General features: G+C 35.7%; 1 protein-coding gene across 2 annotated transcripts in view; it reads right to left on the reverse strand.

The window, feature by feature from the left end:
* The window catches only part of RIC8B (RIC8 guanine nucleotide exchange factor B), a 40,291-nt gene extending 26,009 nt beyond the window's left edge, over window positions 1-14,282 (reverse strand). The window contains exons 1-3 of one of the 2 annotated variants that reach the window (XM_058190931.1): window positions 14,116-14,282; window positions 11,807-11,854; window positions 2,686-3,294 (exon numbers count right to left, since the gene is read on the reverse strand). In XM_058190931.1, the coding sequence (XP_058046914.1) occupies window positions 2,686-3,294; window positions 11,807-11,854; window positions 14,116-14,193 (735 nt within the window). In that variant the 5' untranslated portion in view covers window positions 14,194-14,282. The remainder of the gene's footprint in view (window positions 1-2,685; window positions 3,295-11,806; window positions 11,855-14,115) is intronic. The other variant, XM_058190932.1, reaches the window with a different exon arrangement.
* Between the last annotated feature and the right edge of the window lie 202 nt (window positions 14,283-14,484).

A 14,484-nucleotide genomic window follows, 5' to 3' on the forward strand; every position in this document is an offset into this window, starting at 1 on the left:
AGCTTAAGAACTTAAACAGTTTAAAATGTACTGCAAAAATCTAAGTAAGATTTTGATCTAAAATATTGTAAGGGTCCAGAGAAATTTGGAATATTGACTTTTACTATGAGATTTTGGAATTAACTATAAAAAACAAAAACTTTCCATAGGAAACAGATTTATTTTTGCCTATCTTGACAATTAGAAATCACAACAAAAGATAAAGGATTTTAGAAACTGGACGCTAGAGGCATTAAAGATTTCAAGCAGAAAAAAGAAAATACAAGCCTGATGTTAGTACTGGGATTTATAAAATGTTATAACAAAAGAGAACTTTGAAGAATGGAGCCAGAAATTAACTACAACATCAACATTGTCAACAATGATGCCTGCTTCTATGGATAGACTATGTCTACAGAATGTTAATGAAAGAATGACAGATGGAACAAATTTTATCTGAGGAGAGAGAGAAAGTAAAGAATGTAGAACTACAAATGGTAGGACAAGAGAATGATTTGGAAAATGACACTTTACTGGATATACAAAGTAACTGACTGAAGTTTTAAAAATTAAGAGAGAAATACAGATTCTGAAAGAATGACCAGCAAAATATTTACTTATTGGATGTGCAAAAGAGGTTTATTAAAGCCTTGAGGAAATGTGTGCATTGCGATAAAGAAAAATTGAAGAGAAATAAAATCCTACAATAGTTGATTGAATTAAAGATTGAGATTGTTAGAAGTAAATGTAAAGTTTGCTTAAAATAAGACTTGTTTTGGGTAATGTTCTGGCAACTCTTTATGGACTTTTTGCTGATACCCGACTTGAAAAATTGATGTTTTATGAATCTGCTTATATATAAGAGATGGAATATTGGATGAAGAGATACAGTATCTGTTTAACTGTATACCTTTTAACAATTATTTATTTGTACTTAGGACTATTGCAAGTCACATGTTTCTTTTTCCTTAATATATTGTCTTTTCTTTTACTTTTTTCTTGCACTTTTTATTCTTTCCATTCTGTTCTCTTTCTCTAAGTTCCGTTTGTATTAGTTTTTACTCTTGTAATTAAAGTGCTTAGTAAAAATTTATAAAAAACTTCTGCATCTATCATATTCACAATTGTCTTTTTCTGAACCTATAAATGACCCACATTCAAATTTGCATAATGTTTAATTTTGAAGTAAGAGGAGGTTGTATCAGTACTTAGGGTTTCCCTGAAATTTAACCAGAGATGCCTAACTTCTTGCATACAACTGTATGTGTTTAGTGAAACTGCAAGGCATTTTCTAAAAGTATAATGGAATGTTTAGACTACTATTAGAATAAGATAACTTTGTTTTAAGTAACCTATTTGTCCTATTACCCAAAACTGATGTTCAAAACATAGAACACCTGTTACTTTTTTTTTTTAAAAAATGCATCACTAAATGACAGACATTCTATTGATACTCATAATGAATTTCTACTCCCTGCTTTCCAATTTATTTTTTCTTCACCTATAACCCTGAGAGCTGTCAACTTACTGCGTTTCAGACATACTTTACTTCAATATCAGCAATCTCATTCAATATAAGGAATGAAGGTAATGATGGAAACTGCAATTCATCAATGTACAGAGGATTTCAGATCATAATTTTCATTTGCATTCTCCTTATGCAGGCTTTTGACTTTTCTCCTTTGGGGCATTAATGATGGCAGAGTGTTGTCAAAATGCACCAAATAAAATTTAGCATTCAAATATGGAAACATGTAACTTTTGGAAAAGTGATACCTAGAATTATTAGTTTAAGTATTATTTTTCTTCTTGTTGTACATTACAATATATTTCTCTGAAATGCTAGCCTACTGATATTTATCTCGATGTATCTGTTTATTTAAGTTTTCTTTATTATAGATTAATTTACATGAATTAACTTTGCAACAATTTGCTGTTCTAACTAATCTGGGGTTTGCATGTGCACAATGAAAGAAATGTACATTTCTACGAGCTGTGGGAATACCTATCAGATATGTTTATAAACACGTAAAGGAAAGAGCTACTCCTTCCATTAGTAGTTCGGGACTTCTAGTCTACTTCTAGTCTATGCTAGTTGCAAGCCAGTGCAATAGAGAGTAAATATAACCTTTGGAATTCCATTATTGGTTGAGATAATGTTTTATTGTGGAACTAAACTGCTGCCACTTGGGAATGAAAGAGTAACTGAGTATTTTATATGCAGGTAGTTCTCGACATATGACCATAACTGAACCAAAAATTTATGTTGTTAAGTGAGCTTTTTATGTTCTTTCTAGCCACAATTGTTAAGTGAATCATTACAGTTGTTAAGTTATTAACATGGTTGTTAAGTGAATCTGGCTTCCCCATTGACTTTGCTTGTCAGAAGATGGCAAAAGCTGTTCACATGGCCCCAGGACACTGCAACCATCATAAATATGAGTCAGTTGCCAAGATAGCATGACCACGGAGATGCTGTAACGGTCGTAAGTGTAAAAAATCATCATAAGTCAGTTTTTTCAATGCCATTGTAACTTTGAACTGTCACTAAATGGACTGTTGTAAGTCGAGGACTGCCTGGTGTTTGTTACTGTCTGTTGGTCTGCCTGCATCTTTGGGCTGTACATGACTTCATCCATAAACATCAGTGCAGAAATCTACAAACAGAAATAAATATGATCGGAATAGTCTCAATTCAAGCCTTACCTCACTGTGCACATTCCAGCTGTCAAGAGTAACGTTAAAGAGAGCTTTCAGTGCTTCAATGGCACAATCCGTTTCTTGAAGAGACAATGGTGACATTTCTTGGTCTTCAGCTGTGATGTACTTATCTGTCCAGGTTATGCTAAATGCACTTTCCAAAGCTTGAGTCAACAGGGGCAATCCCTGGAGGTCATTACGCAACTGGGATCTGATATCTGTGTGCAGGAGGGAAAGGAGGAAGAGGAGTCGTAGATCAAAACACTTAATGTCTTCCACAAATTGCTGGTCCTTGCACTTTCTCAGAAGATTGCAAAGCATAGCTGCCAAGTTCAGTTCTAAACTGAGTTTCTGGGCAGCTGGGCTATTGAAAACAATGTTGCAAAGGCATTTTAAAGCTTCCACTATGACGGGAAAATCAGTCACATCCTCCAAATGATCTTCCAAAGTATCCAGCTTTGCTAGCTTCATCAAGGTTTGCATGTTGGTCTTTGTAGTTACAGGAACTAAGACTTTCTTGTCTCTTGAGAGAATGCGAAGAGCTTCTAGACAAGTGACTCTATAGGATGTGTTTATATCTTTGCTTAATACTTGCAATATTCCTTCACATAGTTGCTAAATAAAGAAGATGGAAAAAACAGGTATTATTTCCTCTGGAATATACATATCCATAATCACAAAATTTAACGATCCTCATAATGCTTATTTATTGTGTCCTCTGCTTGGTTTATTGTTAGAAAATTATTTCAATAGAAAGTCTATTAGGTATACATTTAATATATGACCATTTTGTAGACAACAATGTATATTTTAATGATTTGTGGCCCCATTAAATGCTAACAAATCCATGAAAATATGTAGTGGTTTGCACTATTTCTAAATGGTAAAGACATATTCTTTTTCTCCTTCTTTATTACTTGCCCGGCTGCTGGTCCTATCTATTAGGGATGTGGAATATTGTGGATTCAATTTCAGGAAAGTGCTTCAGAGCATGAAGGAATGAAAAAGTAGCCTCTGATTTTTACAAGCTTTTACAATGGTTGCAGCATGATTCTAAAGACTGAGCTGCTTTAACGAATTGCAGATAGAAGCTCTGTTCATATTCTCATTCATCCTAAAAAACTTCCTATACTACCACCTCTTACAATATTAGACAACACAGTATCAACAGTAGAGTCCTTCAAGTTTCTAGGTTCTATCATATCTCAAGACTTGAAATGGACACCTAACATCAAAAAGTCATCAAAAAAGCACAACAAAGAATGTTCTTTCTGCGCCAACTCCGAAAGCTCAAACTGCCCAAAGAGCTGCTGATCTGCTTCTAAAGAGGAATTATTGACTCTGTCATCTGCACCTCCATAATTGTCTGATTTGGCTCTGCAACCAAACAAGACAAACACAGACTTCAACGGATAATTAGAACTGTAGAAAAAACAATTGCTACCAACCTGCCTTCCATTGAGGATCTGTATACTGTCAAAAAGAGTCAAAAAGAGGGCTGTGAAAATATCTACAGATCTCTCACATCCTGGACATAAATTGTTTCAACTTTTACCCTCGAAACAATGCTATAGGGCAGGGGTCTCCAACCTTGGCAACTTTAAGACTTGTGGATTTCAACTCCCAGAGTTCTTTAGCCAGTAAAGCTGGCTGAGGAACTCTGGGAGTTGAAGCCCACAAGTCTTAAAGTTGCCAAGGTTGGAGACCCCTGCTATAGGGCACAGCTATAGGGCACAGCACACCAGAGGAACTAGACACAAAGACTGAATCTGCTTAACAGCTAATTCCTACAACACTGTCAAATAATTTACTAAAGACTGTATTACTATTATTTTTCTCTTCCTTACTAGTATCTTTGTCTTCCCACTTATTACTATAACCATATTGCTTGTATCTTTCAATTAATATTGTTTTTATTTGTTTCCTAGTACCATTTGATAGCTTATTAGTAACCTTGACTATCACTAAGTGTTGTATCTTTTTATTCTTGATGAATGTATTTTATTCTCCTTATGTACACTGAGAGCATATACACCAAAGACAAATTCCTTGTGTGTCCAATCACACTTGGCCAATAAAGAATTCTATTCTATTCTATTTTAAGTATATTTTGGGAATAAAATCAGAAAGACTGAATAGCTTTATCCTTGATTACGTATTGCACATACCAGGGCTGACTTACTAATAAGTCTTAAAAGTATCACTAAAAAAACCTAACTTCCACCCACAACCGGATCTAAAATCTTGTTTATTTTGAACAAATAACTGTTATAACAAAGACAATGACTAAAAGAATACAAAGTATGTTCCAGAATCAGGACATGTCAGAATGTTTATATTCAGTTCTTAGGCTGTTCTCCGTTTCTCAGTCCCATTTGGTGTTTTGTGAGATGAAAAGTCTCACACCTCAGTTAAAAACTTTTATTTCTCCAGTAATATCTATAGTCAGTTCATCCTTATGGATTTCTGTTGGAATCAAGGTTTATATCCAAATTATGATCCATTTCACTCTTGTGCTTGTTTGGTGCTGTTTTCGCTAACTTTGTACAAGCATACACTGGGAATAATCAATGTCAACCAAATAGAAACAATATGTTACTGTCCAAGATTTAGTTTAGAAATGTATTCCAGAATAGCAACAATCTAGCTGAGCTTGACAGTTATTACTATCAAAACTACGTAAATGAAACTAAACTAAAATAAACTGATCTGCAATAAACTCCTTCCACAATTTAGTGTGCCTCTTCCTTAGAAACAAGCAATTATTTTCAACAGGATCTAATAACTGGAAAGCAAAATATAAGATCCCAAAATATCCAACTCACATGATATCACCTGGGCCACTCTACAGGCAGTCCCCAGTGTTTTTGTTTCACCAAGATTTGTTTGCCAAGTACATGATGTTCCTTGCCTCCTACACAAATAATTGTCATTGTGTCATGCTCAATTGACCTTAAAGTTTTGTAGTTCATTATTATGCTCAGGGGTTTTTTTGTCCCAGGAACATCCCAATTCTAAGTTCTCAATTGATTTTAATTAAATCCTCAATAGGAGGCTCATCAAATGGATATGTTTTTAAATTTATTGACCTCAATAGAGGCATGTAGCTTTTCACTAGGCAGTATGGGTATAATGAAGCACACAAGAACTCTACAAATAAGGAACAAAGAACAGGAAGCGTTGCAGCGAGAATGGCTTGAAAATAGTGGGCTCCGATGAACCCTACAAAAATCCAGGCAGACAAACCGCTGTCGGGGGGGTCTTTGGACCGGATCCATTCTGTAAGGATGGTGAAGAAGGAGAGGCACCTCAGACGACCAAGAGGAACAGGCAAGTTCATCGGAAGGTCGGAGGAAACTCTTCTATCTGGTGGCGGGGGCGGCGACCATTGCGGCTATCATGAAGCTGGGGCAACTGTAATAAGTTTTGTGCAGGAGCAGTGATTTGGACGGAATATTTGTACCGGGTGAGCGATTGGCCAACTCACAGGTAAAAAAGAAATATTTTAAAAATTTTAAAATAATTCCTGGTGAAGAAATAGCAGCTAACTGGCGTTGGGGAATGTTAATGTAGGGAGAAGAACAAAATGGAAGTTAAAGCACTAAAGTCCGGAACGGAGCTTGATATTTGGACTGGAAATTGGATTTGGAGATATTAAAATTATTATAAGAAAAAGAAACCCGAAAGAAAATAGTAATTGAACGAGATTGGACATAATTCTAAAAGTTTTAAACTTTGAAGAACAAAGAAAAATTCAAAATAGAAAAGCCCTGTAAAGGAAACTTTTTAATTGGATTTGAAATTGGATTTTAAACTGGAATTTGGGATATATAAAATTAAGAAGAAGAAATTTGCAAAGCATTTGATAATGCGGATTTAATACACAAATTGGATATTTTGCAACTTTGCTGATTTGAAACTTGTGGACATCTGTTGGTGAAAAAAAAGCACAACAACGAACAATTTGAAATCTGGAAAAAATGATAGTGACCTTGAGCTACAAGAGTTGTGAGAAGTTTGAAGGAGGATTTTTTTTCTTTTAAGCTGTTTGATCTCGACAACTAAAAGGAGGTGGAAAATAACAAACTGTAAATTGGAGTTAAAAACAAACCAGAATGTCAAAATGTGGCAGGAACTAATTGAGATGGTCAAAATGATGCGTGTATCATTTAATCTTGATAGAAAATGAAAAACTCTGTCAGAACATATTCAACTGGATAAAGAGGTTAAGAATGAGAAGCAAGAAAACAGAACAGAAGATAAAGACATTGATGATGAAAAACTAAACGATTACATTGGGAGTAACAATGAAAAAAAGAGAAGGGATAAGAGGAAACAACTTATAAAAAAGAAGCAAACTAAGGGAAGAAAAGGAAAGGGGAAAAAGTTAGAGGAAAATATTTTTAATGATTACACTGGGATTAACAGTGGCAAAAATAGAGAAGATAGGATGAAGCAAGAGAGAAAAAAAAGGGGAAAGGATTAGGCACAAAAAAAGTTAAATGATTACCCTGAGCTCAACAGTGAGGAAATATGAAAAGTGAGAGGAGAAAAGGGGAATAGATCAGATGGGAATGTAGGGCAAACTAGACAAGTAAAGGACTTAAAAGTCAAAGGAAGGATACGGAAGAAAAAAAAATTATAAAAAGAAAAAAAAAGAAAATAAGAAAATAAGAGAATGGGATAAAGGGAGAATAATTTTAAGAGGTGGATTGCTGGATTGACCAAGAGCAAATGGTTAAAAGGAGTAATTAATGGAAAGGAGGAAGGGTAATATGATATATACCTATAGTAATAAATGAATTGTATTAATATTTGTGATTGTAACATGAAATATATTGTGTAATACGAATGGTAGAATGGAGACAAACAAAAGAAAGGAGGAAAGGAAATATACTATATACCTATAAAATTAAATGAATTGTATTAATGTCAGTATTGTAAAAATGGAATTATGATATGAATTGTATGATGTATTTAGAAGGGGTTAAGGTATGGAAATTCAAATGAAATTGAAATTGAATAGAAATTAAGAAAAAGAAGATTAAGAGATTAAGATAATGTTTGTTTTTGAAAAAGGTGGTGTGAAAAACAAATCTGAAGAAATATATGGTAAAATGATTAATAGGAAATAAGAAATGATAAATTGGTCCACGTTGAAAAACAACTGACATTACGAGAGAAATGTGAAATATCAAGCTAGAATAAAAAAAAATACAAATTAAGGATGGAAATGACTAAGTTTAAATTAAAGGGTTTCAAAAGAAATAAGGAAATAAGAGAAAATAAATTGATGATAATTTACAAATGTGGTGATTTTGAGAAATATATGTGATAAATGGAGAAATAAGATGAAATGAAATAAGATTAAGATTGGAGGTCAGGGTGGATGGTACTATTGATTATATATTAAATATTATGTAGAGATGAATAATAAAAAAGTAGAAAAAAGAATATTATGGCAGAAATTGAAATATATAAATTATATTTGGGAAATATTTATGTTATAAGCTGTATAAATTTTGACTCGGTCAATACTCTATTCAGAAAAAATGTACTGTTTGTTTGTACAGTTGTGTTGTTTTTTTTAAAGAACTCTACAAATAAATTAGATAATAAATTAGCTGAGCTCCCCTTTCCAGCTTCTATATAACTCATTCAGACTGTAGAAAGTCAACATCATTCCCACTATTGATTCTACATGGCACGAAGTGAGACTACAAGACGTTACCTAATCCTTGCTGTTAAGTGTCCTTGACATTAGGAACCACAATTTTTACTGAGTTCAGGTAGGCAAAGGATGGGAAAACAAAAAAGCCCCAGCAACACCCCATCCTACCCTGACAAACCACCGTATGTTAATTTGCTAGGCTGATAAACTGTGCTAAGCCATAAATCATAATTTACAAAACACAATGGCCAAATTCATTCTCCACATTGAGCCTAACCGTATTGTCTAACATGGTGTTTCCAGACCTGGATTATAATATCTGAGAAGATATTTAATCTAAATCGCTGGAGGAAATCATCTTGGGGAACACTACGACCAAATGGTATGACCAGGCCACAGACAAGAAATAGTAGAGGGTCTGATCTTTGATTACTGTAATCTGCCGCTGTCAATCGAAAACCGCATCTATAGAAACAACAAACTGATGACTCTTAAAAACTGGACGGTGTGGCACATGAAACTTTCTGAGGTAGTAAATGGATTTGCTTTTAAAGGACACCAGGATGATTTATGACTTTTGCCCCAACAGATTAATATGGCTGCTCGACAAAGAACATGGATGGTAATTGCTGCCCAAAGACTGGCTTCTACATATAAAATTAAACCACACAAGAGGATTTATATTAAAACAAGCAAGAAGGGTGGATTTTCTACCCTTGGGAATACCGAAAATATTACAGTGTAATTTATAACGGTTTTGATCATAAAAGTTCCTCTGGTGAAGTTTTAAATTACATGCTGGTCATTTGGATGTAATAAGAAATATACTTCCTCAAATGTTACCAACCATAATCAAATGAACCTGAACCGTCTGGCAACTGAGATGAGAAAAAGGGGAAAAAAGCAGGGTAAATGGGCACAGACCTCAATAAAACCTTACAGTAGTAAATGGTAACAAAAGTTAATCAAGTCACACTTGTTTTTCAACAACTTAAAACATTTCCATAGTCAGTCTATCAAATTAATGAAGATAAAAGAATTTAAAATTTAAGCTAAGCAGACAGCCCTAAAATGTACTTTTAGCGGCAGAAACAACTAATAAATTATTTAGTAGAAACAGAATCTGAACTACCCTTACTAAGATAAGATAAATTCATTAAGCAGATCAGTGACTGGGATTATATAACATGCCAGTTATCAAACAATTGTGCTTGGTTTTGGCTTCAAATAAATCACACTTAAGGGAAGTACCTCACTTTGAAACAATGGGTTGCTTTAGCTTATTAATTGCAATTATGACTTCGTGGTGTATCGAAATGGTGATAATTTGTATTTTCTTAATGTCTATGGAGATTTTAAGTCATCCAGGTCACGGCTGTCTCAAAGGTGCTTTTTCAAAAGGCAACTGGACTATATTTTTTCTTTGAGGAGGAAGAAGACGTTTAGCTTCTCATCAAAGAAGCTTCATCAATTCTGGTTGGGTGATGGAGTGAGGAAAAACTTAGATCTGACAGGAACTAATTTGTATTTTCTGAGTTTTTATACCTGAACCAAACCTTTATATTATTTGAGGAAACAAACTAGGAGCTGGCTAATTAAACAATTAGTTTACTTATCTGCAAATATATGCCCTTTGTATCTACATAGTTCTCTAGTTTCTAGAGAATGCATGCAGCCTCATCCCATGTGTTTATATTCTGTTCCTATTTTAAGGATTTATTCTTCCAGTAGCTTTCTCTTATGCAAATATCACAAGTATCAGTCCTAGTGTGTGTGTGTGTGTGTGTGTGTGTGTCTACTTTATTGTCAGAAGAAATCCAAATGTGAGAGAAGCTTAGGATTCAGGTGAAAAATGCTAACTCCTGGGAACAGCAAAAGGTCTCAGATTTATGAAACATTAATTAGATGTTAGCAATGCTGAAAGCAACTCCTTTACAAGCAACATTTTTTACTAAAGCTTTATATCTGCATTATTCAGAGGCTTGCTTATAATTTCCATCTTCCTAAGTACACTATAATACTCTCAAAGGAACCATAATTTTTGTTTCCCTTTGTTCCTCTGATCCAACAGCTTCATATCTTTTGGAATTGGGGCTCTTGTCAATTTCCCCAAATTAATTTCCTAGATTCACCAAAACCTAGAGGATATATATGCTATTTCTGAAATGCTAAATAACCAGTTTAAATTTTTTTACTCCCAAATACCTTCCAGAAGAGTATTGATTATGTTAACAGGTTATGCAATAAAAACCACTACAAACATTCCTTTACATTTATTTCTATTGTTTACTTCTAATAAAACAGGATGATTTGGATTAATATTGTTTATTCTAAGAAAATATTGCAGGTAGTCCTCGACTTACAACCATTTATTCAGTGACGTTCGACGTTACAACAGCACTGAAAAAGTGACTTATGACAGCTTTTCACACAACCATTGCAGCATCCCCATAGTCACATGATCAAAATTCTGACACTTGACAACTGACTCATATTTGTGACAGTTGTAGTGTCCCAGAGTGATGTTTCAACCTTCTGATAAGCAAAATCAATGGGAAAGCCAGATTCACTTAATAACCATTATTCTGAGAGTTGAAGTCCACAAGTCTTAAAGTTGCCAAGGTTGGAGACCCCTGAACCATGGTACTAATTTAATAGCTGCAGTGATTCACTTAACAACTGTGGCAAGAAAGGTCGTAAAATGAAGAAAAAGTCACTTAACAAACATCTCATTTAGCAAAAGGAAATTTTGGGCTCAATTGTGGTTGTAAGTCAAGGACTATCTATATACAGTGAAACCTCTTGTTCTCAATACAAACCATCTGCAGAAACCATTCTGAAGGATAAATTTTTCATTTGTCTGATTCATTTTTCTTTTTTCTATGATTTGAGTACTGGTCCCACAGCCAGAGAAACTTAATGTACATATAACTGTTTTCCAATCAGGGACAAGTTTGCATATAATGTAAAAAATGATGAATCTACAGTTACTAGAAAATGTAGGCTTGGGATCCCTCTTATACAGTGCAGAATAAGCCTGCAGCCACTATCAATTTATCTACTTTTAAGAAGCATCCTGAATCACCAACATTATTCCAATAATCCAGTTTGCATAATTTTAAAAGCATTAAACTAAACAACCACCCATGTTTTTTAATTCAAAGGCATGACTTAAACAAAAAAGCTTGAGAAGCAAACAAGCAAATTAAACAACTTATGTGCTTTTAGAATGCCTGATTCTTCTCTGGGAATGAAACGTTGGTTGTTGGTATTGTCAATTCACTTGCCATGTCTGAAAAATGTTTTTTTCCCCTGTACCCTCAAGTACAATAACATAATTGTATTGCTGCTGTAAAAGCTGTCAGCTTCAATCCACAAGTGCACTACTCAATCAAATCAAACTTCATGTAAATTTTAATGTACACATAGTTTGATGCCTGTGGTTAACATGCTTACCTTTCTTTTTTCTTCATCTGATGACTCAAATTTGAAAGTAGCCCTATTCTGAAGAAATAAGTAAAAGTCATTAAAAAAAAGTGAACATATATTTGTCATACAGGCTTACAGTTTATTTTGCTAAAACAAACTTTAATTCAATGTCTGAACCTTTACCAGAATTAAGTTAACTTATTTTTCAATTAAACTTGAATACAGATTAGCTAGCAATTCATTTGCCTTCCATGCCTATGTTTAATCTACTTAAGACTGCTCAGTTAGCAATTTTTCCCCAGCCAATTGACAAACCATCCTCTGAAATGCCAGCCTTAATACTCTGACAGTGCAATCCTAAGAATGTGTACTTAGAATGAAACCCCATCAATCTCAGAGGGGTTTATACAGAATTGCTGTATCAGAATTATCACAATAGAGCTATTAGCAAAAGGTCCTTACCAAGATAGTGCCAAGATAGATTTTACAAAGTATGAGTTCATGGACAACAGGTTACCATGACTATTAACCATAGCAACGAAATGGGAGCTAGAAGGGGATATGGCTAGTAAAATATTCAGCAGTGAAAGAGTTATTGCATCAACACGGTTCAAATATGTAGCAAGAAGCATCTCACAAGTTAATCCCCATCCAAACATCTAGGACTACACTATATAAGTAGTAATATGTTCTAACAAATTATAGGATGTGTTTTGACCCAAGTTAGAAAATTCTTTGAGAACATCCATCAAACAGAAATTTCAACCAGGGCCTAGCAGATTACTTTAACTAGACACTTCAATTATCTTTGCAATATACTAGCGAGTAGTTATCGATTAGCAGTGTCGTTACAGCGCTCTTTGTAGTAGCTAGGCAACTACCTGGGCAGGAGGGGGGTGTCAACAGAAGGTAATCTTGTGTTGAGAGTACCCAAAGGAGTAGAGGAACTCAATTACTGATACTCAACTCCTAATACACACACACCAAACCCCAATAATCAGTCTATATCTAGCCAAATGAGGAATTTTGTTTTCCATTCTTCACATTATCAAAAAAATAAAATTCTAAAAAGTGAGGAAAGTTCAAAGAGTACTAAAAATATGACCCTGGAGAAAAATTAAATCAGTTACTTGTTTTCATGGAACTTGATTTTGGACAAAAAAATTTGCCTCAGGTGTGTAAAATGTAAAATTATCGTTCTAATTGTTATAGAACCTTTAATGTGCTTAACAGTGTCATGCTTTTTTGCTACAGACTTTGTTGAGTTCATAGCATAAATTTGCATTTTCGTATGCATACACAGAAGAGGAAGTAATTCATGACCCTAAAGGAAGTGAGAAAAGGTTTTTGAGAATCTGTGCATTATATTCTGGAAAAATATAAATACTGAAATAGCAGAAATTACAGCCTACAACAGTGATGGTGATCGCCATGGCAGTCCTGGATATTGGGCAGAAAATGACAGCCATGATGGGTAAAATTAAATAGCATCGACTCATAATAATAATAATAATAATAATAATAATAATAATAATAATAATAATAATAATAATAATAATAATAATGCTGCAATTAAGAGAAAATAATGTTATTACTGGAAAAGATGCAAGAAATGGAATAAGCCTAGAAAGAAAAAAACATCCTTGTTGAGGCTGACAGGCAGAACTGAATGCTTATATCTGGCAGAACAAAAAAGGCCAGCTTCCCATTACACAAAGGTAATGATGGTGTAGCATGGCACGGCATGGCAGAGGCAAGGACGCTGCAATCTTATGCACTATTACCCAGGTTATGCACTTTGCTGGGAGAAGTGAAGTGCACTTTGCTATGCCCAGGATGCCCTCCTTGCAGCCACACAGGAGAATCAACGTCACCCAGCCTTGAGCCCTCCAAAAGGCTTTGACGATGATGGACACGGTGGATCAACGCAACTGGAGGGCACCAGGTTGGGGAAGGTTGAGGCATCTCATTCATTACAGTGTCCTCTGTGTTTGTGTGCCTGCGTGCAAGAACCGGCTTCTTTGGACAGCAGCAAGGGAGGATCCGTCAAGGCTGCCCGGACCACAATGAAGGGCTCAAGAAGGATGCCTAGCTGGCCGCAGAGGCGGGGACATCTTAGCATCGGAGGCTTCTCCATCCTAGCACCGTGCAAGGGTGCGCGGACTGCAACTCCCATTCTCCCCAGGCTTAATCCAAGTGGGAACGATGGGCGTTGTCTCTCCAGCACCTGGAGGGCGGATGATGGGAAAGGTTGCCCTGAAGGCTGACAAAGGGAGGTGGGGCGCGGTGCCGCTAACGGAGAGCGAGGAAGACCAGCGGGATCACTTGTCAAGTACCTGCTCGTTGAAGCGGCTCAGGATCTGCTCCGCCCCGTCTCTCCCTCCGACCGCTGCCAGAGCCGCTTCCACCGCCATTCTTGACTAGGGCGCGGCCAGGCGGCCAGCTCCTTCTCACGGCCAGGCAGCAGCAGCAGCAGCAGCAGCACAGCGGCAGCAGCTACCAACGCCTCTTTTTTTTTTTTTTAACTCTTCTACCTTTGACCTCGAATGACGCCACGGTAAGCCCCGGCAACCGTCCCCGCCTCCGGAGGCAAAAGCGGGTGCCGATTGGCTAAACGGGAAAACTGAAGAGGAGGGTGTCTCTCCTTTTATTGGTTGGACTGTTATTTACATCGGGGAGGGGAATGTTGCGGAAGAAATGGGCGT

This window comes from Ahaetulla prasina, chromosome 7 (assembly GCF_028640845.1).
Source record: "Ahaetulla prasina isolate Xishuangbanna chromosome 7, ASM2864084v1, whole genome shotgun sequence".
NCBI classification, from domain to species: domain Eukaryota; kingdom Metazoa; phylum Chordata; class Lepidosauria; order Squamata; family Colubridae; genus Ahaetulla; species Ahaetulla prasina.